Source organism: Perognathus longimembris, chromosome 14, assembly GCF_023159225.1.
Source record: "Perognathus longimembris pacificus isolate PPM17 chromosome 14, ASM2315922v1, whole genome shotgun sequence".
NCBI lineage: Eukaryota > Metazoa > Chordata > Mammalia > Rodentia > Heteromyidae > Perognathus > Perognathus longimembris.
Genome location: NC_063174.1, coordinates 62,174,263 through 62,201,107, shown reverse-complemented (window position 1 = coordinate 62,201,107; position 26,845 = coordinate 62,174,263). Strand labels below are relative to the sequence as shown.

The 26,845-nt window shown below is 70.3% G+C and overlaps 1 protein-coding gene across 1 annotated transcript; it reads left to right on the top strand.

The window, feature by feature from the left end:
• Positions 1 to 44: 44 nt before the first annotated feature.
• On the top strand, positions 45 to 25,956 carry Jag2 (jagged canonical Notch ligand 2). The gene is given in 29 exon segments (XM_048362514.1): positions 45 to 404; positions 8,793 to 8,850; positions 10,369 to 10,620; positions 10,875 to 10,935; positions 14,194 to 14,324; positions 14,415 to 14,534; positions 14,693 to 14,806; positions 15,299 to 15,412; positions 15,572 to 15,685; positions 15,772 to 15,818; positions 15,901 to 16,074; positions 16,838 to 16,988; positions 17,074 to 17,226; positions 18,039 to 18,152; positions 18,425 to 18,538; positions 18,622 to 18,735; positions 18,825 to 18,941; positions 19,342 to 19,369; positions 19,448 to 19,533; positions 20,026 to 20,139; positions 20,226 to 20,341; positions 20,713 to 20,961; positions 21,470 to 21,601; positions 24,921 to 24,935; positions 24,937 to 25,075; positions 25,241 to 25,353; positions 25,355 to 25,595; positions 25,598 to 25,657; positions 25,660 to 25,956. Coding segments are annotated over 29 exon segments (3,669 nt in total). The 5' UTR covers positions 45 to 56; the 3' UTR covers positions 25,740 to 25,956.
• Positions 25,957 to 26,845: the final 889 nt, after the last annotated feature.

Sequence of the window (26,845 nt, the reverse complement as noted above, 5' to 3'; positions counted from 1 at the left end):
CCCCGCCGCCCGCCCTCCCTCCCGCCCTCTCGTCGCCCGTGCAGGCGGCGCGGCCCATGGGCTATTTCGAGCTGCGGCTGAGCGCGCTGCGGAACGCGAACGGCGAGCTGCTGAGCGGCGCCTGCTGCGACGGCGACGGGCGGACGGCGCGCGCGGGGGGCTGCGGCCGCGACGAGTGCGACACGTACGTGCGCGTGTGCCTCAAGGAGTACCAGGCCCAGGTGACGCCCACGGGGCCCTGCAGCTACGGCCACGGCGCCACGCCCGTGCTGGGCGGCAACTCCTTCTACCTGCCGCCGGCGGGCGCTGCGGGGGACCGAGCGCGCGCGCGGGCCCGGCCCGGCGGCGGCGGCGGCGACCGGGACCCGGGCCTCGTCGTCATCCCCTTCCAGTTCGCCTGGCCGGTACGTGCGCCCCCCCCCCCCCCGCGCCCCAGCCCTCCCCTTCGGCGCCCGGGCGCCGGCCGGCGGGTGGCCCGGCCGCACCGGCGGCGGCGGCGTTGGCGGGGCCCGGTGCGGGGCGGGGCGGGCCGGGGAGCGCCGCGCGGCGGGGGGGCCGGGGGGCCTCTCCTGGCCACGTGGGCGCGCGGCGGGGGGGGGGCGGACGCGGGACGGGCGGGCGGGCGCGGGGTCGCGGCGGGGCGGGGCGGCCCTCGTGCGCGGCCCGCGGCGTGTGCCCGCGTCGCCCCGCGCGTGTCTGTCTGGGTGGGGAGGCGCGAGGCGCCCCGGGCCGCGGAGGCATGTGCGCTGCGCGTGCTGGGGCCGGTCCGGGGCAGGTCCTGGCGGAGCCGCCCCCGGGCCCACAGCCAGCCTGCGCCCGCCCCGCAGTTTCCTGGATGCCCGGGGGGCACGGACCGGGCTCGGGACCTGCGCCGGCTGGGCCTAATCTCTTGTGCTGGCAGCGGGGCCTACGCTGGAAAGATCCCCGGGAAAGAGACGGGGAGCCCCTCCGTGACCCTTTGTGGCCCCGCAGCCTGTGGGTGCTTTGATTAGCTTGTTACTCTCTGAAGGGTGGGAATCTGAGCCCAGGGGGCACCCTGCCTCCTTTGGTGGTGGCCAGCTAAGAAGGCAGAAGCTGGGGCCTCTGCAGGGCCAGCTGGCTAGGAGTAGGTGGTGGTGGGATCCACGTCTGCAGGAGACAGGCCCTGTGCCTGCGGCTGCTGAATCTCCAGGTGGAGAGGTGGTGGACCAGGGAGGCTTCTTCCAGTGCTTTGTCTGCTTTCTGGCTCGGTGCTCAGAGGTCCCGACGGCTCGGTCACTGTTAGGGGGCCTGGAAGTGGGTGGGGGAGGAAGCCATCCCGCCACCCTGAAAGTAGGTCCTGGAGTAAGTCTCAGGCCAGTCAAGAGCGCTTGGGATGGGTGAGCTGGGACGGGAGGGAGGGGTGCCGGGCAGTGACCTGGGAGCCTTCCTGGACGCTGGCTTCTGGCTGGCTGGCCCAGCCGCCGGGAGGGCGGCAGATCATCTACCTGGTCCCGAAACAGACTGTTTAGAGCTAGGCCTGGGTTGGTGGTGTGCATCTGGGGTTGGTGCGGGTGCTCGGGGTTGATGCCGAGGTTGGGCCGGCAGCCGCTCCCCTGCCCAGGCTCTGAGTCCCAGGCTGTGCCTTCTCCCCCAGCCTTGCCTGGCCCCTCTGCCTTGTCTTCGGCCCTTCCGCCCCCCCCCCCCCGCCCAGCCGCTCCCGCCATCCTCTAGCCCTCCGATACCCCAGTGCCCCGCTGGACGCCCAGGCCTCAGCTCGGAAGTGCAGCGCATCCCCAAATTAAGAAGGCCGGGGCAGGCAGGGGAGGATCTGGGGCAGTTGGGCAAGCCCCGCCCCTCGCCCCCACAGAGGCGCAGCAGCAGGCAGGTCTGAGCAGGGCCCGTAGCCTGTCATCTACACTTGGGCCCACGCCAGCAGGGCTCCAAATCGCTACCTGAGGATGTGTTTTCTGCTCAAATTGGCAGCAGTGGGCGTGGGGGCAGGGAGGCCCTGGAGGAATGTGGCGGGCCAACGCGTGTCCCGCGTGGCTCTTTGCCCCGGTGGCTGGCCGGTTGGGTTGGGATGGGTTGGGCTCTGGCCCTCCTCGGAGCCTGGCACGGGGTCTTGGAGCCCTCTCCCTTCCTCCTCCCAGCCATTTCCTTCAAAGGTCCCAGGAGGGGACAGGCCCTGGGTGGAGGGCCAGACCCGAAGGGTGGCAGCATGTTCAAAGGGCAGTTCTGGTCCTCCCTCTCCCAGGTGTGGAGCTGGGGCGCTGATGCCAGCATCCTGGTATTTCCGCCGGGTCGGTTAGCAGCCCTGCGGCCATGCTTGCCGCAAGTCCAGCTCTGCCCCGTGAGCTGTCGTGCGTCGGATCTAGGTGTTTACTGGTGCACTTGGCCCCCGCTGGAGATCGCAAGGGCAGTGTCAGTACCGAGGCAGAGGCTTCAGCGGGCAGGTAGAGTGGACTCTGTCCAGAGCAGCCTGGCACTCTCGGGCTCCCCGGGGGTAGCTGTGTGGGGGCTCCCTGCGGGAGGACTGGATGGAGAAGGCCAGGCTTCACGTGCAGTCTTCCCCTGGTGTCCACGGCCTGTGGCTCTGAGTCTGTCTCAGGCTCTGCCTCCCCGAGTGGGAGGGCCCTCAGGCTGTAGGGGCGGCCCCAGTGTGGGGGCTGCCCCTTTTCTTCTGCTTGTATCCAGATGGCTCTCAGGAGGCCAGTGTCCTCTTGGGTGGGCCCTGGGGCCTGGCCTGTGGCTGGCAGGGTGGAAGCCGTGTTGGTGAGCGCTCTGTGGGTGTGGCAGGTGGCTGATGGACGGTTCAGAGGAGGGAGAGAGCTTTCCTTCGGCCAGTCCAGAGGGTCAGCTATGTCTGTATAGCGGGGGATGCACTTGCCTGGCTGGCCCATCTGTGGAGCGCAGGAGTTCCACCCGGGGCAAGGCCCGGCTCGCTGGCTTACTTCCTTGGAGCTAGACCAGAGTATAGGTGCCAGAGTTCGTTGTGTCTGCTGGCATGGTGGGGCATGGACCCTGTGGCAGGTCTGGGATCATGGGGAGAACTGAAGTGGGTCTGGGGCCGGACTTGCTTCTGATGGCTCAGCAATGCTGCGACAGGGCCTTCAGCAGTGCCGGCCAGCTCTCCTCCCCCAAGACAGGTTCCAGAGCCCTTAGGTGGAGTTCTTCTGAGGTTAGCTGTGGGAACCTCAGTTGGGGCCCATACTGAAGCCCTCCACAGATTGCCTAGCCCTTCCTCTCTCCCCTCCTCGCTGTCCAGCAGGAGGCCGAGGCCTCTGAGGGCCAAATGGGTAGAGGAGGTGCTGTGAAAGGCCCCGAGTGTGAGGGACAGACTGGTGAGATGTGGATAAGGGCGTGGCGCTTAGCCCCATGTGCCCCTAGCCTATTTTAGGGCCTCCGGTCTGTATGCTGGAGGCCCCTGCCCCAATCTCCCTACACCTTCTTGGTGGAGATCAGGAGTCCCGTTTTGGGGGGGGCTCCAGCATGTTCTGTTTCACTCTGCATCTGGCTTGCAGCCTGATAGTGAGGGTCTTGCCCAGGCTGTGGTATGGGATCGGGTGGGGCTATATCAGTGCCAGGCAAAATGGAGACCCAGCTAGAGGGAGAGCTGATCCAGCAGTGAAGGAGCTCAAAATGGATGGGGCTTTGCCTTGGGCTTGAGATGGTGGGTGCTCTGGGTTGGTGGTGTGTATCTGGGTTGGTGGTGTGCATCTGGGTTGGGGGTGTGCATCTGGATTGGTGGTGTGTATCTGGGTTGGTGGTGTGCATCTGGTTGGTGGTGTGTATCTGGTCGGTGTGGGTGCTCTGGGTTGGTGGTGTGCATCTGGGTTGGTGGTGTGCATCTGGTTGGTGATGTGTATCTGGGTTGGTGCGGGTGCATCTGGGTTGGTGGTGTGCATCTGGGTTGGTGGTGTGCATCTGGTTGGTGGTGTGTATCTGGGTTGGTGGTGTGCATCTGGTTGGTGGTGTGCATCTGGTTGGTGGTGTGTATCTGGGTTGGTGATGTGCATCTGGGTTGGTGCGGGTGCATCTGGGTTGGTGGTGTGCATCTGGGTTGGTGGTGTGCATCTGGTTGGTGGTGTGTATCTGGGTTGGTGGTGTGCATCTGGTTGGTGTGGGTGCTCTGGGTTGGTGTGGGTGCTCTGGGTTGGTGGTGTGCATCTGGGTTGGTGGTGTGCATCTGGTTGGTGTGGGTGCTTTGGGTTGGGGGTGTGTATCTGGGTTGGGGGTGTGCATCTGGTTGGTGTGGTGTGCATCTGGGTTGGTGGTGGGCATCTGGGTTGGTGGTGTGTATCTGGGTTGATGGTGTGCATCTGGGTTTGTTGTGGGTGCATCTGGGTTGGTGGTGTGCATCTGGGTTGGTGCAGGTGCTCTGGGTTGGTGCAGGTGCTCTGGGTTGGTGGTGTGCATCTGGGTTGGTGGTGTGCATCTGGTTGGTGGTGTGCATCTGGTTGGTGGTGTGTATCTGGGTTGGTGGTGTGCATCTGGTTGGTGTGGGTGCTTTGGGTTGGGGGTGTGCATCTGGGTTGGTGTGGGTGCTCTGGGTTGGTGGTGTGCATCTGGTTGGTGGTGTGCATCTGGTTGGTGTGGGTGCTTTGGGTTGGGGGTGTGCATCTGGGTTGGTGTGGGTGCTCTGGGTTGGTGGTGTGCATCTGGTTGGTGGTGTGCATCTGGTTGGTGGTGTGCATCTGGTTGGTGTGGGTGCTTTGGGTTGGGGGTGTGCATCTGGGTTGGTGGTGTGCATCTGGTTGGTGTGGGTGCTTTGGGTTGGTGCAGGTGCTCTGGGTTGGTGGTGTGCATCTGGGTTAGTGGTGTGCATCTGGTTGGTGGTGTGCATCTGGGTTGGTGCGGGTGCTCTGGGTTGGTGCGGGTGCTCTGGGTTGGTGCGGGTGCTCTGGGTTGGTGGTGTGCATCTGGGTTGGTGGTGTGCATCTGGGTTGGTGATGTGTATCTGGGTTGGTGGTGTGCATCTGGGTTGGTGATGTGTATCTGGGTTGGTGGTGTGCATCTGGGTTGGTGATGTGTATCTGGGTTGGTGGTGTGCATCTGGGTTGGTGGTGTGCATCTGGGTTGGTGGTGTGCATCTGGGTTGGTGGTATGCGTGTGGAATTGGCTGGAGGGGGTTGTCACCTGCTGGAATCCTCTCAGGCTGCTCTAAGGTGTCTAGACAGACTGGAGTCAGGTTTGATCAGTAAGGTGCCCTGAGGAGGCCCGGCAAAGCCCTAGCAGGAGGTGTTGTTATTTCAAGGTTTTAATCTACACAGGGTCTCTGTGCCTATCCTGAGCTGGTCCTTGTCCCTATCATGAGCTAGCCTTGTCCCCACCTCAGCTGGCTTTGTCCCCATCCTGAGCTGGCCTTGTACCCATCCTGACCTGGTCAACCTGAACAGGTCCCTGTTCCCATCCTGAGCTGGTCCCTATCCCTGACCTGAGCTGGACTTGTCCCTATCCTGAGCTGGTCCTTGTCCCCACCTTGAGCTGGTCTTGTCCCCATATTGAGCTGGTCCCTGTCCCCATGCTGAGCAGATCCCTGTCCCCATGCTGAGCAGATCCCTGTCCCCATCCTGAACAGATTCCTGTCCCCATCCTGAGCTGACCTTGTCCTCATCCTGAGCTGGTCCTTGTCCCCATCCTGAGCAGATCCCTGTCCCCATCCTGAGCAGATCCCTGTCCCCATCCTGAGCTGGTCCTTGTCCCCATGCTAAGCTGGCCTTGTACCCATCCTGAGCAGATCCCTGTCCCCATCCTGAGCAGATCCCTGTCCCCATCCTGAGCTGACCTTGTACCCATCCTGAACAGATTCCTGTCCCCATCCTGAGCAGGTCCCTGTCCTCATCCTGAGCTGGTCCTTGTCCCCATCCTGAGCAGATCCCTGTACCCATCCTGAGCAGATCCCTGTCCCCATCCTGAGCAGATCCCTGTCTCCGTCCTGAGCCGGTCCCTGTCCCCATCCTGAGCCGGTCCCTGTCTCCGTCCTGCAGATCCCTGTCCTCATTATGTGCTGGTCCTGGTCCCCATCCTGAGGTGGTCTGTGACACCATGTTCTGTCCTGATCTTTTCCCTGTGCCCCTTGTGAGTTGGCCCCTGTCCCTACGTCCCATCCTGAGCTAAGTGTGAACAGCTGGCTGAGTCAGCTGCAGTCCCAGGTGTGTACGAGGAGAGGTGGGTACGAGGTGTGCATGGGACCCCTATTTCCAATCAGTGCCTGGGGTCTCCCGGAGTGGGGCACCCAGGCCAGGCTCTAGCGGGTTTCTGGTGTGACGCATGGACATCTGGGCTCATTCATGGGGTGGGCCTGCCGTCTGCTCCTGCTGTGGCCCCTGATCCCCAGAGCCGGGGGCGGGGAGGGTGCCCCTTCCCCCTGTCCCTTGGGTGACAATGGTTGCATAGACCTGGTCTCTCCCAAGCTCAGGTTTCAGGAAATGTATCTCTGCTGGGGCTTAGGGTGCTGGCTGCAAGTGCTGTTGCTCTGTGGGCGGCCCGGCCCGGATGCTGAAGGAGGAGGATGGGGTGGAGTCCGGGCCCACGGTGCCCGAGCTCTGGCTGGCCTGGGGGGTGGGGTGCTCCCATGTCTACTTTTCCCGTGCGTGTGGCCTCCCGCCCTGTCATCCGTGTGGGGGGGGCGATGGGAGGGGGTGTCCTTGGGGGCCCGTCAGGCTGAGCTGACAGGAGGAGCGTGGCAGGACCTGGGAGCTAAGCCCTCCTCTGGAGAGGCCTCTGGAGGTGGGGATGCAGGTGGCCAGCCAGGCTGGTCTGGAAGGAAGGTCCCCCGGTCTCCTCCCTGCAGCTGAGGAAACTCGTCTCTCCCGGGTCCCCCACCCCCAGTCCCGGCAGCCCCCGTGGGCCCACAGGCCTCCAGCCCGGGGACCAGCGTCCCGTCTGTGCCAGACCTGGCGGGGATGAGCCCTGCGGCCCCGGGCCGGCGGCCACCGCCCCGGGCTTTGCCCGGCAGGACGCGGTCTTGGAGGCGCGCAGGTGGCGGGGGGTGGCAGGTGGGGCGAGTCAGCCAGCCTGCCGGCTCAGGTTCGCCCCGCTTCCTGCCGTCCAGGTGTAGGGAGCCCAGCTGGCGGGCGGCGGGGCCCTCTTGGGCGGCGTGCGTGCGTAGGTCCCTATGGAAGCCGGTAACCGGAGCCCTGGGCTCGGGCCGAGGGGGTGGTAACTCTACCTGGGCGGCTGGCGTGGGTTTCCTGGGAGCCCAGGGAGGCTTCTGCTCTCCTGCAGCCAGGTGGGGCTCTGCGCACGGAAGCCCGGGCCCAGGCTCTTCCACCCGTGCCGGGCCGGTGGGCTTGGCTCGCAGTTGGTCCCGGCCCCTCGCGCTTGGCTCCCGGCCGGCTCCCCGTGCCCGTCCACAGCCAGAGCGTATTCGGTCCCCGGTGGCCGCCACCTTGCCGAGCCTGGTCGAGGCCGGGAGCGGCTCTCTGGTGGCCTCTGCCCCACACCCCTGCTCTCCCGACTCCGTGGCGTCCTTGCTGGGCTCCCCCTCGCCCCGCAGCCTCCAGTCGCCCCGTGGGTCCTGTGCGGCCCCGGTGGCTCCCTGCTTTCCGTGGGCCCCGACCGCCGGGCCGGGGCGATGTCTGACCCAGGCACCCCGTGGGAGTGAGCGGGGGTGGGGGGGCGCCCTAGGGAGGGAGAGGCGTGAGGCCTGGGCGGGGGCGGCCCCGAGGGTGGCGTCCAGGCGAGGAGGCGTGCTCCCGGGCCTGGCGCATGCGGCCCGCTGGCCTCCCGCGGCGGGGAGGACCCAGTGGCCGCGGGCAAGGGAGAAGAGAAGCTCTGGTGGTCTGGAGGGGCTGTGGCCAGGGTGGACCAGGGGCGAGCTGGACTTCAGAGCGCGGGGGGAGGGGGTGCTGACCGCCCCTGGGGCCTGGGTGGCTTCTAGAAGTCACCAGCTGGCTTCTGCTCCCAGCCCGGCTTCTGGGCGGCGTGAGCCTGGGTTCGAGGTGGGAACTCAGGAGGGCTCCAGGGGGTGCATCTGGAGGCAGAGCAGAGGACACCCCCGCCCCGGGGGACGTGTGGGGATGGCAGAGGGCCTCCAGGGCCCGGCGGTGCCCGAAGCGCAGCCGGGCGTGGCTGTGCGTGCCAGGGGGCAGGTGGGGCGGAGGGACGGGCGCGGTCCGCCTCCGCGCTGGGCCGGCGCGGGCCGGGGAGGGCCGGGGAGGGGGCCGGGTTGCCTGGTGGGGCGTCAGGGAGCCCCAGGGCAGGGCAGCCAGGCTCCGGGCAGTGGTGGCCGAGGGCTCGCATGGGGGCCCGCTCCCTCCTGGGGCTGCAGCACCCGGGGACTGAGATTGTGCCAGGGAGGTCCCGGGCCTCTGGAGCCCCGCTGTCACTTCTGTACAGCTAGGGCTCTTCCCTCCCGCGTTCTGGGCCCGCCTGCCTGCCGAGTCCCTGCTGCGTGGGCCCCGCCGCAGGCCTGTGTGCTCCGTGTAGGTCCCCGTGTGTCTGGGAGCCGGACGGCGGGTGGCCGCCGCGCCGTGGCTCCCCAGTGGGCGTGGAGCCGACTCCTGGTCTCCAGGCTGCGAGGGGCGCGGATCTTCCTGCTGGAAGGGAAGTGCCGGTATCCTGCTGGACTCTGCAGGAGCCTCCGCAGCCCGGCCCCGTGCTCTGTGTCTGGGTGGGCTGGGACAGGCTGGGCAGGAGGGTCCCGAGAGCCGGGAGGAGGCCGAGCCCCCCTGAGCCTCCTGGCCAGCAGGGGCCTTTACTTTGAGCCCTGAGTTTTGGGGTCTGTGGAGGGGACGTGGTGAGTCCTGTGGAGAAGGGGTGCCTTGGAGCCTGGGGGTGGACGGGGCTGCCCGTGCCCCGGGGCCTGACTGGGCCCCCTGTGTCCACAGCGCTCCTTCACGCTCATCGTAGAGGCCTGGGACTGGGACAACGACACCACTCCAGATGGTGAGTGGACTGGGCCAGGGTCACCAGGACGACGGCTGCTGGCAGGCCCGCCCTCGGGGACGGGAGGCCAGGTCCTGCCACGGGGGGCAGAGGCTCGGGCTCCGGGAATGCTGCTTCTGCCCGAGGGCCTAGCGTGTGGTTTGCCTTCACTGCCCTGCTTCCAGGAAGCTCGGCCGTGTTGTGTGCCCACTGTTTCCCTTCCTGCTCCCAGCTCCAGTGTTGCTGTCCAGTGGGGCATGCTCTTTGGGGGCCTAAACTTACTTAGATGAGTAAGATGTCCTCCGGTGCCCCCCTTTCTGCCTAAGCAAGGCCTCAGAAGGGGTCTCTAGGGCTGGGTGTGAGGCCTGGTAGCAGAGGGCCAGCCCAGGGAATGGGTCACCTTAGGCCTGTGCTAATGAAGGGAAGAAGTAGAGTTCCCGTGACTTCTGTGGAAGTCTGGGGAGAAATGGCAGGGAGCTAGCGCTACGTTGGCCCAGGGCACTGCCCCAGCGCTCCTGGAGGGGCAGCTAGGCCCATGGAAGTTGAAGACCAAGGAAGCGTCTTTTGATGGAGCGATAAGGTGTTGGACACAACGCATATGTCTGTAATCCTGTCTACACGGGAGATGTAGACAGGATGACCTTGGACCAAGGCCAGAGTAGGCAAATGTAATGAGACCTTACCTGAAAAATAACACACACAAAGGGCTGGGGGCATGGCTCAAATGGTAAGAGTGCCTGGCTAGCACCTTCAGAGCATTGACTTCAAACCCCAGTAAAAATAAAAGGGGTATGTGTGGGTGGGAATGTGGCTTAGCGGTAGAGTGCTCGCCTAGCATGCATGAAGCCCTGGGTTTGATTCCCCAGCACCACATATGTAGAAAAAGCCAGAAGTGGCGCTGTGGCTCAAGTGGCAGAGTGCTAGCCTTGAGCAAAAGGAAGCCAGGGGCAGTGCTCAGGCCCTGAGTCCAAGGCCCAGGACTGGCCCCCCCCCCCCAAAAAAAAAAAAACAACATCTGATGGTGTTGGCAGGGTGTGCCTGGAGCTGCCAGGTAGCTAGTCACCATGGGGAAGGCAGGTGGATGGCTGGCTGAGTGCTGCCCCCATGTGGGCCGCAGCTGGACACCATGCCCGGCAGGGTGCTAGCCCGCCCCGGAGCAGGGCCCACAGAGTAGGCAGTGGTGGGCTCAAGCCTGGTGGGGCCTGGGGTTTGCTCGCGGGCCGTAGCCAGGGCCTTCCCCGGGGAAGCCTGTGGTCTGGCCCCTTCTCCTCACAGGGCCCGGCCTCCCAGGCCATCCACCAGTTTGGGTGGGGGCTGGGGCAGGAAGGCCGCCCAGGGGGCTGGCCGGGGCGGGGCGGCGCTGGGCATTGCCCCTGGGCCTGAACGTCCGGGGCCCGGGCGGCTTGGGCGGCTTCCACCTTCGCAGCCTCTGCAGGTGGGGGCCGGGTCGTTCCCCTGCCCCTCGGCTGCCAGGCCAGGTGGGTTTCTTGGGCCCGTAGCGGTGGGTGAGGTAGCTGGCTGTCTCTGCTGCCCCTAAAGAGGACCTGCTGATTGAGCGTGTGTCCCACGCGGGCATGATCAACCCCGAGGACCGCTGGAAGAGCCTGCACTTCAGCGGCCACGTGGCCCACCTGGAGCTGCAGATCCGCGTGCGCTGTGACGAGAACTACTACAGCGCTACCTGCAACAAGTTCTGCAGGCCCCGCAATGACTTCTTCGGCCACTACACCTGTGACCAGTACGGCAACAAGGCCTGCATGGATGGCTGGATGGGCAAGGAGTGCAAGGAAGGTGTGTCGGGCGGGGGCGGGGCCGGGCGGGGCGGGGCTCCGAGGGGCGGGGCGGGGCGGGGCGGGGCTCCGGGGGGCGGGGCCGGGGCGGGGCTCCGAGGGGCGGGGCCCGGCAGGAGGCCTGCCTGGCCGGCCAGCTGGGCCAGGGGGCGGGGCCCGGGCGGGGCGGGGCTCCGAGGGGCGGGGCCCGGGGCCGGCCGGGCCTGTGCGGCTGCGCGGCTGGCTGCAGCTGGGCCTCTCCCCCTCTGTTCGCAGCCGTGTGTAAACAAGGATGTAATTTGCTCCACGGGGGATGCTCTGTGCCTGGGGAGTGCAGGTGAGCACCTCGAGCGCCTGCCCCCGCTTTGCCCTTGCCGGGTTCCGCAAACACCTTCTGGCGCGCAGCGGCGGCTCCGCCAGGACCGCCCAGCACCTGCTCCGCGGGGGTGGGGTGGGAGGGGAGATGGGCGGGGTCCGGGAAGGCTCCGCGGAGGGTGTCGGGGCTTTGCTGTTCTGGGGGTGTGGTAGGTGGAAGGCGGTAGCTTCACAGGGACAGCTGAGACCAGGTAGGCAGACCTCCAAGGGACAGCAGGGGCACCTGCAGCACCGAGGGCGCCGGGCACAGGCGCTGCGCCCTGCAGAGTCGCGTCGAGGCAGCGGGGTCTCGGGAGTGCCTGGGCCCAGGTGGTGCTTGTGAGGTTTTGGGTACTGTGGGCTGGGGGTGAAGGGCGGAGTCCCCGGACATCCTTCTCAGGGGCCAGGCTTTGTGAGCAGGTCTGCCACAGGACTGGAGGAGGGGTGTCGGGTCTGGCGGGACCCTGAGCCCCCGGGCAGGGCGGTGGGACTGTTTGGGGCGGGGGTGAGGTGTTGGGGGGCCGGCCGGTAGGAAGAGGAGGGTGTTGAACAGGGAGCGTGTGGGGAGAGGCCTGTGGCAGGCCGGGGAAGAGGGGCAGAGAGGCTGAGGGGGGAGTCCTGGCTCCGTCGGGTGGGCGTGTGTGGAGGCGGTGCCGGCAGGAGGCTGGGGAAGGCCTCCCCGGGACTCGGAAGACGGCCAAGTGGAGGTCAGCAGAGGTCATCGTAAGGGGGTACTCAGGCTGGTCGGGGTGGACCAGGAGCTCCTGGGAGACTCGGGCCAGGTCTTCTCAGGCATGCGGGGGGGGGGGGGGGAGGCTGGGCATGTCAGCTGGCACCAAAACAGCAGGGGCCCAGGCTTCACCCTCCCATCCTTGGATGCCTCTGGGCCCCCTGAGGACGGGGCACCCCTCATGTTCTTCACTTGGGTGCTGAGGCTCATGTGCGGGATAACTTCCCTAAGGCTGCTCCAGGAGGGGGGCAGGCAGCCCCAAGCGGAGGTGGGGCTGAGGGCGGGGGGGGGGTGGGCATGGGGGCAGGTGGGGTGGGGCTGAGGGCGGGGGGGGTGGGCATGGGGGCAGGTGGGGCGGGGCTGAGGGCGGGGGGTGGGCATGGGGGCAGGTGGGGCGGGGCTGAGGGCGGGGGGTGGGCATGGGGGCAGGTGGGGCGGGGGTGGGCATGGGGGCAGGTGGGGCGGGGCTGAGGGCGGGGGGTGGGCATGGGGGCAGGTGGGGCGGGGGGTGGGCATGGGGGCGGGGCTGAGGGCGGGGGGGGGCATGGGGGCAGGTGGGGCGGGGCTGAGGGCGGGGGGTGGGCATGGGGCAGGTGGGGCGGGGCTGAGGGCGGGGGGGTGGGCATGGGGGCAGGTGGGGCGGGGCTGAGGGTGGGGGTGGGCATGGGGGCAGGTGGGGCGGGGGGTGGGCATGGGGGCGGGGCTGAGGGCGGGGGGGGCATGGGGGCAGGTGGGGCGGGGCGGGGCTGAGGGGGGGCGTGGGCAGGAGGATCTGTCGGGGAGTTGGGGGGAACAGCAGCCTGCCCGTCCCAGTTCCAGGGTGGGAGGCAGGTCTGGGGCCCCTTCCCTGGGCTTCAGACAAGATGAGCTGCCGGGGTGGAGGGTCGGGTGGGATAATCTGACAAGGGCCACACCCAGCACTAAGTCCTGGGCGGGAGGAGTGGGTGTAGGGCGGGCTAGGAATCTCAGGGTGGCTAACTCTCCACCTGGCGGGGGCTGTCCTCCGAGCCAGCCCTGTCCTGGGGGCCGGCGCTCTGTGAGGGCGGTGAGCTCGGTGGACACCACGCCCTGGCCCTCTCTCTGTGTAGGGCGCTCCTTGGTGGCTGCACTGCTGGGCGGCCTGAGTGCCCCCACTGAGGCAGAGGAGGCGGGAGGGTCCAGTCCCTCCCACGGTGCAGGAAGGCTGTGGGCTGCACCGGAAGGTGAGGGGCCGGAGCCCAGGGAGGCGGCCGGGGCAGGAGGTGAGCCCCACCCCCTCCTCTGGGCCCTGCGGGCGAGGCCAGGGCTCAGGTTTCAGCGGGGGACATCCCCCTCCTCAACCGGATGCTGAGGAGATGGCTGTACCTTCCTGCTGCTCCTCCCCAGGCCCTGGAACTGCTGGCAGGAAAGTGGGAAGCGGGTCCGGTGTGGCCCGCCCCGCCCCGCCCCGCCCCGCCCCGTCCCGGGCTGACTGTGTTTCTCCGGACCCAGGAAACCTGGGATCCCAGTCTGCCGTTGCCACTCCCCGGGGGAGACCCCGGACCCGTACTCGCCTGCCCCTCCCACCCTCGTGTCCCCCATCTCCTGGAGGGAGGACTTGGGGTGCAGATGTAAGGCCCAGTGGGGACCTGCCCTGGGCACACCAGGCTGGATCCAGAGCCACCTGCTCCCAGCCTCAGTTTCCCAGTTCCCACCCAGCCTGGGTGAGCAGGGCTGATAACCTTGGCTCTGTGTAATTCCAGGCCGGCTCAGGAAGGGCCGTGGTTCTTTTCTAAAAATAACTGCGGGTATGGAAGTGCCGGGGCCCGGACGTCATTCCTACCCCAGAGGGCCCGAGTGTCCCGGGAGGGGGTCCTCAGAGGCCTGTGTGGGCCCGGAGGGCAGCCTGCCAGGCCCCAACCCCAACTCCTCCCCGCCGGCCCGCCTGCACGGGGACCCCCAGAGGGGACGCAGAGGCCAGCCCGGGTGGTGGGGCCACAAGGCCCCCGGGGGCCGTACCCCAGGGCAGCCGGCTTGCCTCTCGGGCGGGAGCTGCCCCGGTGTGGCCGCTGCCGTCCGCAGGGGCCCGTCCCTGAGGTGTGCCCCGTCGGGGCTTGGCTGGAAGCCAGAGAAGGGACTGCCCTCGGGGGACAGCAAGGTCACGGGAAGTCCCCAAGGTCACACAGCCAGGACAGGGAGCGCTTCTTCCTGGGTCTTTCCATCCTGCCCAGACTCTGGCTCCTGCGGTGGGTGCTGGCAGCACCTGGCGGTGAGCAGGCGCTGGCACTCCACCCCTGGGCTGGGCCGGGCCTTCCTTCCCGGGCGCCTGCCCGTGGGCCTGGCTCGGGGCGAGTCCTAGAATAGCTCAGGGAGGAGTGACAGGGCAGCTGGGGCTGACCGGCAGAGCCCCTGGCCGGGAATGCCTGTGCCCGCGGGGCCGGCTGATGGGCCGTCGCCCCGGCGCGGCTCGGCGCGGCTCCGGTTCAAGGCCCCGCGTCCCCCGCCCCGGGTCCGCGTCTGCCCGGCTCAAGGCCCCGCCCCTTGGGCCCCCAGGTGCAGCTACGGCTGGCAGGGCAAGTTCTGTGACGAGTGTGTCCCCTACCCCGGCTGTGTGCACGGGGGCTGTGTGGAGCCCTGGCATTGCGACTGCGAGACCAACTGGGGCGGCTTGCTCTGCGACAAAGGTAGCTACCGGGCGGGGGGGGGGTGCACCCCGAGGCCGGGAAGGAGGGGACTGGCCGGGCCCGTCCTCTGAGACCCACCCCCACCCCCAGACCTGAACTACTGTGGCAGCCACCACCCCTGTGTCAACGGGGGGACCTGCATCAACGCAGAGCCGGACCAGTACCACTGCGCCTGCCCAGACGGCTACTCTGGCAAGAACTGCGAGCGGGGTACGTGAGAGGCCGGCGGGCGCGGGGCGGCACGGGCGCGGGGCGTGGGGGGGACCCGTCTCCGGGGGCCCCGCACGGTCGCCCGTGGCCCCCAGGGAGAGCAGCGGGCGGCCGGGCGCCGCCCGTCCGTCCCACCGGCCCCCGCTCTGGTTCTGCAGCCGAGCACGCCTGCGCTTCCAACCCCTGTGCCAACGGGGGCTCCTGCCACGAGGTGCCCTCGGGCTTCGAGTGCCACTGCCCGTCAGGCTGGAGCGGGCCCACCTGCGCGCTGGGTGAGTGCGGGGGGCGTGGGCCCCGCACCCGGGGGGCTGTGGGGATCCCTCGGGGTCGAGCCCACTGGGGCCGGGGCGGCTGCCCCTGCCTTACACCGTGAGGCCCCCCCCCGACTCCCACGGGCTGTGCCTTACACTCACTGGTCACCCACGTCCTGGTCACGGTGCCCACTCGGCCACACCCATGTTCAGTGGCCGCGGTCTGCACTGTTCTAGCAGGCTTCAGGCACACAGACCCTGACCTAGTTTATGGCCATTCCCCTGGCTCGTGGACCAGGCATGCCCCCTGTGGGGCTCGCTGGCTGTGCCCCCGGCCACGCGGGCCCCCTGTGGGGCTCGCTGGCTGTGCCCCTGGCCACGCTTGCCCCCTGTGGGGCTCGCTGGCTGTGCCCCCGGCCACGCGGGCCCCCTGTGGGGCTTGCTGGCTGTGCCCCCGGCCACGCGGGCCCCCGTGGGGCTCACCGGCCGTGGCCCCTGCCTCTACCCCTGCAGACATCGACGAGTGTGCTTCCAGCCCTTGTGCAGCTGGCGGCACCTGTGTGGACCAGGTGGATGGCTTCGAGTGCATCTGCCCTGAGCAGTGGGTGGGGGCCACGTGCCAGCTGGGTAAGGACTCCTCCGGGCTGCTGTGCATGTCCTGAGCTGCGCGTGGGGCTGCTGCTGCCGCTGCTGCTGCTGCTGCTGCTGCGGGGGCCGGGGCTGCGGTGCCGGGCACGGCAGGCCGGCGGGGCCTGGGCCCCACGCCTCCCGTTGTCTCGTTCACAGACGCCAATGAGTGTGAAGGGAAGCCGTGCCTTAATGCTTTTTCTTGCAAAAACCTGATTGGCGGCTATTACTGTGATTGCCTCCCGGGCTGGAAGGGCATGAACTGCCACATCAGTCAGTACGGGCGGGCGGCGCGGGCGGGGGGGGCGGGGGCCCGCGCGGGCCCCGCCGACCCTTCCCCCGTGCCTCTGTCTCCCCAGACATCAACGACTGCCGTGGGCAGTGCCGGCACGGCGGCACCTGCAAGGTGAGGCTGCCCCCCTGCCTGCCTGGGCCGGGGGGGGGGGGGGGGCTCGGGGCCCGCCCCGGCTCACTGGCTCGCCCCACAGGACCTGGTGAACGGGTACCAGTGCCTGTGCCCCCGCGGCTTCGGGGGCCGGCACTGCGAGCTGGCGCGGGACCCGTGTGCCAGCAGCCCCTGCCGCGGGGGCGGCGTCTGCGAGGACCTGCCGGAGGGCTTCCGCTGCCGCTGCCCCCGGGGCCTCTCCGGACCGCTCTGTGAGGTGAGGCTTGCCGTCCAGCCGTCCGCCCCGCCCCCGCCCAGGGACTCAGGGCGCCCAGGGAGCCGCCCCCGGGGTCCGCCGGCCCACGGCCTCCTGGGAGCGTGGCTCTGGGGAGGCCCCCGGGGTGGGGTCGCCAGGGCCGGCCCCTTGGGTCCCGCGGGTCCCGGCCCCCGACGGCTGTTGTGACCAGGCGGGCGGCAGCCTGCCGGAGGCCCTCACGGCCGGCGGGGTGCGTTTTGGACAGGACCGGCCGTCTCTCCCTCCGTGCCGCCTCCGGGGTCCCCGGCCCCTCCTTCTGCGCTTCCTGCCTCCCGGCCCCGTGTGGCTCTGCTCTGGCCTCTGCCCCGGTGGGCCTCCTGGGGCCGGCTCCAGGTCGCAGAGCAGCCACAGCCCCGGTTCCCAGGGTGGCCCGGTGGCGCGGCAGGCCCGGAGCCGGCCGGTCCGGTGGCGGGCGGGGCCGCGGCCGGATGCGGCCGTGGGAGGAGGCAGAGGAAGCTCAGCCGCTGCCCGGCTGCGGCGGAGGCCGGGGCCAGGGCAGGGGGCCTGCTGACCCCCAGGTGTTTCCGCCCAGCTGACCGGCCCGGGCGATCGCGAGGGCGGGGGCCCGAGGCTAAGGATAGCACTGCCGCCCCGGAATGGAGGGGCCTGCTGTCCAGGCCGTGCTTTGGGGATCTTCAGCGGTCCGTCCGCGCGGGCCCGGCCGTGTCCGCGGTCCGGGCCTGGGCCCCGGGCACAGGTGCGAGAGCCTCCTCTCCTCTCACAGGTGACCGTGGACTTCTGCGAGCCAAGCCCCTGTCTCAACGGTGCTCACTGCTACAGCCTGGAGGGGGACTACTACTGCGCCTGCCCGGAGGACTTCGGCGGCAAGAACTGCTCCGTGCCCCGGGAGCCCTGTCCCGGGGGGGCCTGCAGAGGTCGGTGTGGGGACAGCTGCCCGCGAGGAGCTGGGGGCGGCGGGGGAGGAGAGGAGCCCGATCGCAGCCCGTCTCCCTGCCACAGTGATCGACGGCTGCGGGGTCGAGGTGGGAGCTGGGGTGTCTGGCGTGTCCCCCACCCACGTGTGTGGCCCCCACGGACACTGCGTCAGCCAGCCTGGGGGCAACTTCTCCTGCGTCTGTGACAGCGGCTTCACGGGGACCTACTGCCACGAGAGTGAGTGCTGCACTCTAGGTGGGCCCGGTGTTCCTGGTGGCCTGGGGAGGGCCCGTCCTTCCTGGGGAGGGCTCGTCCTTCCTGGGGAGGGCCCGTCCAGCCTGGGGAGGCCCGTCCTTCCTGGGGAGGGCCCGCCTGGCCTGGGGAGGGCCCGTCCAGCCTGGGGAGGGCCCGTCCTTCCTGGGGAGGGCCCGCCTGGCCTGGGGAGGGCCCGTCCTTCCTGGGGAGGGCTCGTCCTTCCTGGGGAGGGCCCGTCCAGCCTGGGGAGGGCCCATCCTTCCTGGGGAGGGCCCGTCCAGCCTGGGGAGGGCTCGTCCTTCCTGGGGAAGGCCCGTCCTTCCTGGGGAGGGCCCGTCCAGCCTGGGGAGGGCCCGTCCAGCCTGGGGAGGCCCGTCCTTCCTGGGGAGGGCCCGCCTGGCCTGGGGAGGGCCCGCCTGGCCTGGGGAGGGCCCGTCCAGCCTGGGGAGGGCCCGCCTGGCCTGGGGAGGGCCCGTCCTTCCTGGGGAGGGCCCGCGTAGCTGGGATGGGGCTCGTCCGGCCCCCGGGAGGGCCCGCGTAGCTGGGATGGGGATCCCCCGGCCTGGGGAGGGCCCGCGTAGCTGGGATGGGGCTCCCCCTGCCCGGGGAGGGCCCGCGTAGCTGGGATGGGGCTCCCCCGGCCCGGGGAGGGCCCGCGTAGCTGGGATGGGGCTCCCCCGGCCCGGGGAGGGCCCGCGTAGCTGGGATGGGGCTCCCCCGGCCTCTGGGAGGGCCCGCGTAGCTGGGATGGGGCTCCCCCGGCCCGGGGAGGGCTCACCCGGCCCCTCTTGCAGACATCGACGACTGTCTGGGCCAGCCCTGCCGCAACGGGGGCACGTGCATCGACGAGGTGGACGCCTTCCGCTGCTTCTGCCCTAGCGGCTGGGAGGGCGAGCTCTGTGATACCAGTGAGTGCTGTGCCCCACCCGCGGCCCACTGCCTGGCTGGCTCCCCTCCGCACCCCACCTCTGCTCGGCTGGGACTCCACCCTGCACCCCACCACTGCCTGGCTGGGCTCCGCCCCGCCCCCGCCCCGCCCCCGCCCAGCTCCATGAGCCCCGGGTTTCAGGAGACTCCGCCCCACCGGGCTTCCACGGGCCGGGCCTGGTCTGGCCCCCGCTCTCTTCCCAAAGCCCCCCCCAGCGCCGGTGACCCCCGCTGACCGGCGTCCTCCCCCCAGATCCCAACGACTGCCTCCCCGACCCCTGCCACAGCCGCGGCCGCTGCTACGACCTGGTCAACGACTTCTACTGCGCCTGCAACGACGGCTGGAAGGGGAAGACCTGCCACTCGCGTGAGTGCCCGGGGCCCCGCGCGGGGGGGGGGGGGCGGCCCGCCCCGGTCCCGCCCGCCCGCTGAGCCACCCTGTGCCCGCAGGCGAGTTCCAGTGTGACACCTACACCTGCAGCAACGGGGGCACCTGCTATGACAGCGGGGACACCTTCCGTTGCGCCTGCCCGCCGGGCTGGAAGGGCAGCACCTGCACCATCGGTGGGTGGCGAGTTCCAGCCCCGCCCCGCCCTGCTCATCCAGGGACCCAGTCAGCTCAGTAGCCGCAGTGACTCCTTTACTCCTCACAGCCAAGAACAGCAGCTGTCTGCCCAACCCCTGTGCCAACGGGGGCACCTGCGTGGGCAGCGGCGATTCCTTCTCCTGTATCTGCCGGGATGGCTGGGAGGGCCGGACCTGCACTCACAGTGAGCGGGGGCCGGACCGCTGGGCGCCAGAGACGGGGGTCGGGGGGGGGTCTGAGAGGGCTGCAGGGCAGGGCTTCCTCCCCTTGGCCTCCCCAGCCCCTGCCCACCTTGGTCTCTCTGGGTCCCGTGACCCTCCCTCCCTCCCTCCCTCCCTCCCCTCCCTCCCTCCCTCTCCCCTGCAGCCTCCAGGACTTGCCACTTTCTCCTTGCCCCATAGCCTGTGCCCCTCTCGGGCCCATGTGTCCCCGCGAGGGCTCCCCAGCCCCCCAGCCCCCCCCCATCCCCACCCCCGACCGGGCCGGGCCCGTGAGCAGTGTGTGTTCACAAGCCCAGCCTGGCAGAGGGGCACTGGGCAGTGGGTGCTGGAACAATAGCTCTCTCTCTTTTCCCTTAAATCCAGACACCAATGACTGCAACCCACTGCCGTGGTGAGTGGCAGGCCCGGGAGCCGGGGTGGGGCCGGGCCGGCGACCGTGCGGCCCTTGACGCCTGCCTTCTCCCTGCAGCTACAACGGCGGCATCTGTGTGGACGGCGTGAACTGGTTCCGCTGCCAGTGCGCTCCCGGCTTCGCGGGTCCCGACTGCCGCATCAGTGAGCAGCCGGGGGGCCTGGGCGGGGCCCCGGGTGCGGGGGCCCTCCCCCGGGGCGGTCACGCGTCCGGGCTGCGGGTGTCCACGTGTGATGGGCGTGGCGGCCACGGCCCCTCCCGCTCCTCTGCGCCCCACGTCTGAGTCCCGCGTGCCCTTGGGCATTCTGCCGAGAGCCGGTGGGCTGGGGGAGGGAGGCCGGTGCCCCGCGTGTGGCCTCTGGGCTCAGGTGTCAGCCATGCTGGGGGCCGCCCACCCCGGGGGAGGGGGCGTCCCGGAGTGCAAGAAGGGGCACGCGTGCCTCGGGCCCACGGGGACCGCGGTTACGGCAGCGCAAGCGGCTGTAGGTGCGGGCATCCAGCCTCGCAGGGCCGGCGGGCGGCCCGGGGTCCCCACGGGCCCGAGGCGCGGCCCCGCTCCCTCCCGCCCGCCGGCTGGCTGGGTCCTGTGCGGCGTGCCAGCTGTGCCCCCCTGAGTCCCGCCGCGTCCCCCGCAGACATCGACGAGTGCCAGTCCTCCCCCTGTGCCTACGGCGCCACCTGTGTGGACGAGATCAACGGGTACCGCTGCAGCTGCCCTCCGGGCCGCACTGGCTCCCGGTGCCAGGACGGTAGGCCGGCCGCGACCCCGGGACGGGGGGCGGAGCCGCCCCGCGGGGCCCGGGTGTTCAGCGGCTCCGCGCTCCTCTCCCCGCAGTGGTCGAGTTTGGGAGGCCCTGCTGGTCCCGGGGCATGCCGTTCCCGCACGGAAGCTCCTGGGTGGAAGACTGCAATACCTGCCGCTGCCGGGATGGCCGCCGGGACTGCAGCAAGGTGGGACCCCGCCCGGCGCCTCCGGTCGAGCCCCGCCCTCCTTCCCCGCCCGCCCGCAGGCAGACAGCTGGTCCCGAGGCCCCCTCTGGGCCATCAGGGGCGGGACCTGGAGCGGGCTGAGGACCGGGCTCTCGCCCCCAAACGCTACCCGTGGAGGTGGAGGAGAGAAAGCCCGTCTCTCCTGCGTTTGGGGACGCTGGGGTTCAGCCCGAGGCCCACCAAGCTCTGCCTGAACTGGCAGGAAGTCCTTTCTGGGGTGCTGGGCAGCCCGGCCGGGACAGGGCCGTGAGGCTCACTGACGCGCCGTGTTTCCTCCCTCGGGTGCCGCCCGTGCCCGCCCGTGTCCCCGCCACCGTGCGCCCCGTGTCCAGGTGTGGTGTGGGTGGAAGCCTTGCCTGCTCTCGGGCCAGCCTGCTGCCTTGAGCGCCCAGTGCCCGCCGGGACAGCAGTGTCAGGAGAAGGCCCCGGGCCAGTGCCTGCAGCCCCCCTGCGAGGCCTGGGGCGAGTGTGGGGCGGAGGAGCCCCTGCCCCCCAGCACTCGCTGCCTGCCGCGCTCCGGGCACCTGGACAACAACTGCGCCCGCCTCACGCTGCGCTTCAACCGAGACCAAGTGCCCCAGGTGAGCGGCCCCGGCGGCCCGGCCTTCCACCGCGCCCGAGGGGCCGCCTGGCCGCCCGCGTCTCCTCCTCCATCGGGCCTATGAGCAGCCGGGCGTGGGTGGCCCGGGCGTGGAGCCTGGGTGCTGGGGGAGGCGGGGGGAACGGGCCCGGGCCGAGGGGCCTGCTGCCCAGCTTGGGACGTGGCTAGCTACGTGGGTGTCCAGGGGCCCCGACGCCGAGGGGCCCGCAGCTGCTCACGTTCGGGGTTGGATCCTGCAGTTCTGAGGCCGGTTGGTGCCCCGGCCACAGCCTCTGGGGGTCTGGGACTGGCCTCCACGCCCTGTAGGGCGAGGCACTCAGGATTCCACCCACGCTGCCCTCCCTGTGTCCACCCCCCGGTAGAGCTGCCTCGGCCACGGATAGGGCAGGTGGAGCCGCAGGCTGGCTCTGCTCTCCGGGGCCAGCCGAGCGACCGGCGTCCTCAGGTCCTTGGCGGTAGGTCCCACTCACCTGCTCTCACCTGTCCAGGGCACCACGGTGGGTGCCATCTGCTCTGGAATCCGTTCTCTGCCAGCCACCAGGGCGGTGGCTCGTGATCGTCTGCTGCTGCTCCTCTGTGACCGGGCCTCCTCGGGAGTCGGCGCGGTGGAGGTGGCTGTGGTAAGCGGGCAGAGGTCTGTCCAGGAGACCCTGGGCACCGGGGGAGGTGTCGCTGTCTGCCCCTGGGGGAGGAGGCATTGGTAGGATGAGGGGGGGCGGATCCGCGGGCCCTGTGGCCTGTGAGGTGGGAGGGATCCACGGGCCCCGTGGTCTGTGAGGTGGGGGGATCCGCGGGCCCCGTGGTCTGTGAGGTAGGGGGATCCGCGGGCCCCGTGGCCTGTGAGGTGGGGGGATCCGCAGGCCCCATGGCCTGTGGCCTGTGAGGTGGGGGGATCCGCGGGCCCCGTGGCCTGTGAGGTGGGGGGGATCTGCGGGCCCCGTGGCCTGTGAGGTGGGGGGATCCGCAGGCCCCATGGCCTGTGGCCTGTGAGGTGGGGGGATCCGCGGGCCCCGTGGCCTGTGAGGTGGGGGGATCCGCGGGCCCCGTGGCCTGTGAGGTGGGGGGATCCGCGGGCCCCATGGCCTGTGAGGTGGGGGGGATCCGCGGGCCCCGTGGTCTGTGAGGTGGGGGGATCTGCGGGCCCCGTAGCCCGTGGTCTGTGAGGTGGGGGGGTCCGCGGGCCCCGTGGCCTGTGAGGTGGGGGGATCCGCGGGCCCCGTGGCCTGTGAGGTGGGGGGGGATCCGCGGGCCCCGTGGCCTGTGAGGTGGGGGGATCCGCGGGCCCCGTGGCCCGTGAGGTGGGGGGATCCGCGGGCCCCATGGCCTGTGAGGTGGGGGGATCCGCGGGCCCCGTGGCCTGTGGCCTGTGAGGTGGGGCGGATCCTCGGGCCCCATGGCCTGTGAGGTGGGGGGGGATCCGCGGGCCCCGTGGCCTGTGAGGTGGGGGGATCCGCGGGCCCCGTGGCCTGTGAGGTGGGGGGATCCGCGGGCCCCGTGGCCTGTGAGGTGGGGGGATCCGCGGGCCCCATGGCCTGTGAGGTGGGGGGGGATCCGCGGGCCCCGTGGCCTGTGAGGTGGGGGGGATCCACGGGCCCTGTGGTCTGTGAGGTGGGGGGATCTGCGGGCCCCGTAGCCCGTGGTCTGTGAGGTGGGGGGGTCCGCGGGCCCCGTGGCCTGTGAGGTGGGGGGATCCGCGGGCCCCGTGGCCTGTGAGGTGGGGGGGGATCCGCGGGCCCCGTGGCCTGTGAGGTGGGGGGATCCGCGGGCCCCGTGGTCTGTGAGGTGGGGGGATCCGCGGGCCCCGTGGTCTGTGAGGTGGGGGGATCCGCGGGCCCCGTGGCCTGTGGCCTGTGAGGTGGGGGGATCCGCGGGCCCCGTGGTCTGTGAGGTGGGGGGGATCCACGGGCCCCGTGGTCTGTGAGGTGGGGGGATCCGCGGGCCCCGTGGCCTGTGAGGTGGGGGGGGGATCCGCGGGCCCCATGGCCTGTGAGGTGGGGGGATCCGCGGGCCCCGTGGCCTGTGAGGTGGGGGGATCCGCGGGCCCCATGGCCTGTGAGGTGGGGGGATCCGCGGGCCCCGTGGCCTGTGAGGTGGGGGGGATCCACGGGCCCCGTGGTCTGTGAGGTGGGGGGATCTGCGGGCCCCGTAGCCCGTGGTCTGTGAGGTGGGGGGGTCCGCGGGCCCCGTGGCCTGTGAGGTGGGGGGGATCCGCGGGCCCCGTGGCCTGTGAGGTGGGGGGATCCGCGGGCCCCGTGGCCTGTGAGGTGGGGGGATCCGCGGGGCCCCGTGGCCTGTGAGGTGGGGGGGGATCCGCGGGCCCCGTGGTCTGTGAGGTGGGGGGATCCGCGGGCCCCATGGCCTGTGAGGTGGGGGGGGATCCGCGGGCCCGTGGCCTGTGAGGTGGGGGGATCCGCGGGCCCCATGGCCTGTGAGGTGGGGGGGATCCACGGGCCCGTGGTCTGTGAGGTGGGGGGATCCGCGGGCCCCGTGGCCTGTGGCCTGTGAGGTGGGGGGATCCGCGGGCCCCGTGGCCTGTGAGGTGGGGGGATCCGCGGCCCCATGGCCTGTGAGGTGGGGGGGATCCACGGCCCCGTGGTCTGTGAGGTGGGGGATCCGCGGGCCCCGTGGCCTGTGGCCTGTGAGGTGGGGGGATCCGCGGGCCCCGTGGCCTGTGAGGTGGGGGGATCCGCGGGCCCCATGGCCTGTGAGGTGGGGGGATCCACGGGCCCCGTGGTCTGTGAGGTGGGGGGATCCGCGGGCCCCGTGGCCTGTGGCCTGTGAGGTGGGGGGATCCGCGGGCCCCGTGGCCTGTGAGGTGGGGGGATCCGCGGGCCCCGTGGCCTGTGAGGTGGGGGATCCGCGGGCCCCGTGGCCTGTGAGGTGGGGGGATCCGTGGGCACCAAGGCAGTCGCTGGACACCATGGTCTGTGCAGGCCAGTGGGGTCAGGTGGAAGCTGGCCGATGGTGGGTGGGCAGAGGTCAGAGGGCACTTGAAGGAAGCAACCTTAGGGTGTCTGAGGCCACAGTGGCCAGGGTGGCAGCAGTCCGTAGCTCAGACTCTTAGTGGACAGACCGCGTGGGGTGCCCGGGGCGCGGGAGCCGTCCCTGGCCCAGGCCCGCGAGCCGGGGCTGAGCGTTGCCAGTAGGTCTGGGGATGCTGGGGTTCTGGGTTTCACGAGCAGCCTGGGCAGTGACCGCTGAGGCCCCGGTCCTTCGTGGCTAGCATCTCGAGCTGTGGGTGCCAGACCCCTGCAGGGGGTCCTGGGGGGCGGTGGGGGAGAGGCAGGGGCTGAGTCACCCCGAAGGGGGCAGCCCCGGGCTGGCAGCCGGCGGCGTTGGTGCCAGGGGAAGGAGCCTCGTGGGGGGGGGGCTGAGACAGAGGCTCGGGGTGACCCTGTGGCACGTGGTCACGAGGGCAGTGCTCAGGCGGGGGTGGCATTGGGGTGTCACGGAAGGAGGAGCGGCGGCTGTGTGAGTGTGCACAGCCCTTGGGGTTTGGGGGACCTGAGGGCATGGGGCTCGGGGGGAAGGCGGGGGGGCTCTGGGGGAGGGGCGGGCGGGGGCAGGGTCTGGTGCTGTCGGGGCTCGGGGGGAAGGCGGGGGCCTCTGGGGAGGTGCGGGCGGGGGGGCGGGGTCTGGGTGCTGTCAGGGGGCTCGGGGGGGAAGGCGGGGGGCCTCTGGGGGAGGGGCGGGTGGGGGTGGGGTCTGGGTGGCTGTCAGGGGCTGGGGGGAAGGCGGGGGACTCTGGGGGAGGGGCGGGCGGGGGTGGGGTCTGGGTGCTCACAGGGGGCTGGGGGGAGGCGGGGGGCTCTGGGGAGGGGCGGGCAGGGGCGGGGTCTGGGTGCTGTCAGGGGCTCTGGGGGAGGGGCGGGCGGGGGCGGGGTCTGGGTGCTGTCAGGGCGCCTGGGGTGGCCCCCGCAGCTCCTCCGTGTGCCACAGTCCTTCAGCCCCGCGGCGGGACCTGCCGGACAGCAGCCTGATCCAAGGCGCAGCGCACGCCATCCTGGCCGCCATCACGCAGCGGGGAACAGCTCGCTGCTGCGGGCGGTCCGAGGTCAAGGTGGAGACGCCTGGTCACGACGGCTCGGCCACGGGTGAGCCGACCCCGGTCCAGCGGGCGTCAGCCGGGGGGGGGGCACCTGCCGGGCCAGGCTCCGTCCCGGGAGCCCCCCCCGCCGGTCAGAGAGGAGGAGGGAGGTGCCGGCCGCCGGGGCTCGCCCGGGCCCCCGCCACGCTCATCGCCTTCCCTTCCGCCCCAGGCCTGCTGGTGCCGGTGCTGTGCGGTGTGTTCAGCGTGCTCTGGCTGGCCTGCGTGGTCATCTGCGTGTGGTGGACGCGGAAACGCAGGAAAGAACGGGAGCGGAGCCGGCTGCCCCCGCGACGAGAGCGCCAACAACCAGTGGGCCCCGCTCAACCCCATCCACAACCCCATCGAGCGGCCGGCGGGCGGCGGGGCCCGGCGGCGGGCCCCAAGGACCGCGCTCTTCCAGTGCAAGAACTTCACGCCGCCGCCCCGCAGGGCGGGCGAGGTGCTGCCCGGACCGGGGGCCCGCGGGGGTGGCGGGGAGGAGGAGGAGGAGGAGGAGCTGGGCCGCGGCGAGGAGGACTCCCCGGAGCAGAGAACTTCCTCTCGTGTAAATTCACCAAAGACCCCGGCTGCTCTTCAGGGAGGCCGCGCCCTGGGTGCCCTCGGGGCCCAAAGTGGACAACCGCGCCGTCCGGAGCGCCAGGCACGGGCCCTACGCCGGCCGGGAGTGAGACCGCGGCAGCCCCCGGGGCCCGGACCGCTGCCCTGCCGGGGAGCCCCCCCCCCCCACCCCAGGAGGCGGAGGCCGTGTGCATAGCTTCTTTATTTTGTGTAAAAACCAACCCACCAAAAACGAAAAACAAATGTTTATTTTCTACGTTTCTTTAACCTTGTATAAGTTATTCGATCGCTGTCAGGCAGAACACAATGGAGTATTCTCGGACTGTTGCTATTTTTGTAAAGTGTCTGTGTGTCACAGGTGACGTGGCCGGAGGCGAAGCCCGTCTGTGTTTCACCAAATCGTGTAACGTTTGTTACCGGAGGTCGTGTGCTGTTTACAGAATCTTCATTTTTATCCTCACTTGGGTTTCTCGTGGCTCCAGGCCAAAGAGCCGACCAGACCTGTGGCTGTTCACGCGGCCTGCGGATCTCGGTGGGACCTGGGCCGACAAGCGGGGCCCCGGGCCGTCGGGGGACCCGCGGCGGTCGGCGTGACCCTCGGCGGCGTGGCCTCGGCGGTCGGCGTGGCCCGTGGCTGCCGTGTGGCGCCTGCGGCCACCCGTGGGGCTGGAGGTCACGGCGTGGCCCGAGGCCGGCCCGCAGACCCGGCCCGCGCCCCGGCCCGCACCCCGGCCGGCTCCCTCTCACCTGCCGTCCTTGCTTCCTCCTGCCAGAACTCTCCAGAGATCTCCCAACTGTGCTTCAGAAGTGCCCTTCCCGACTGCTGGGCGTCCCTCCCGGGGCGGCAGTATTGAAGCTCATGACAAGTGCCTTCACACCCCTGCAGCTGCCGGCGTCGGCCCTGGCGCCGGGCCGCGGCCGCCCCGGGCCCCGGCCGCCTCCTCGTGAAAGTGCATTTCTGTAAATATGTACATATTAAATGAATCACTCTGTATATTTGATTTAATAACTTAACACGCTTTGGCCTCCTCCCTGTTCTTTGGGTGCTGTTCCTTTATTTGGAGTTGGGGCGAAGGCGCGAGGAGGAGGCGGGCGTGGCCCGTCCCGCGTGGGCCTTGGGTCTCAGCCCCTGCGAGCCCGGAGCGCCCAGGCCCCCCGCCCTGGGCTCTGGCGGAAGGTGACCCCTTTTCGCTGTGGCCCCTTTTCGGGGAGGGGA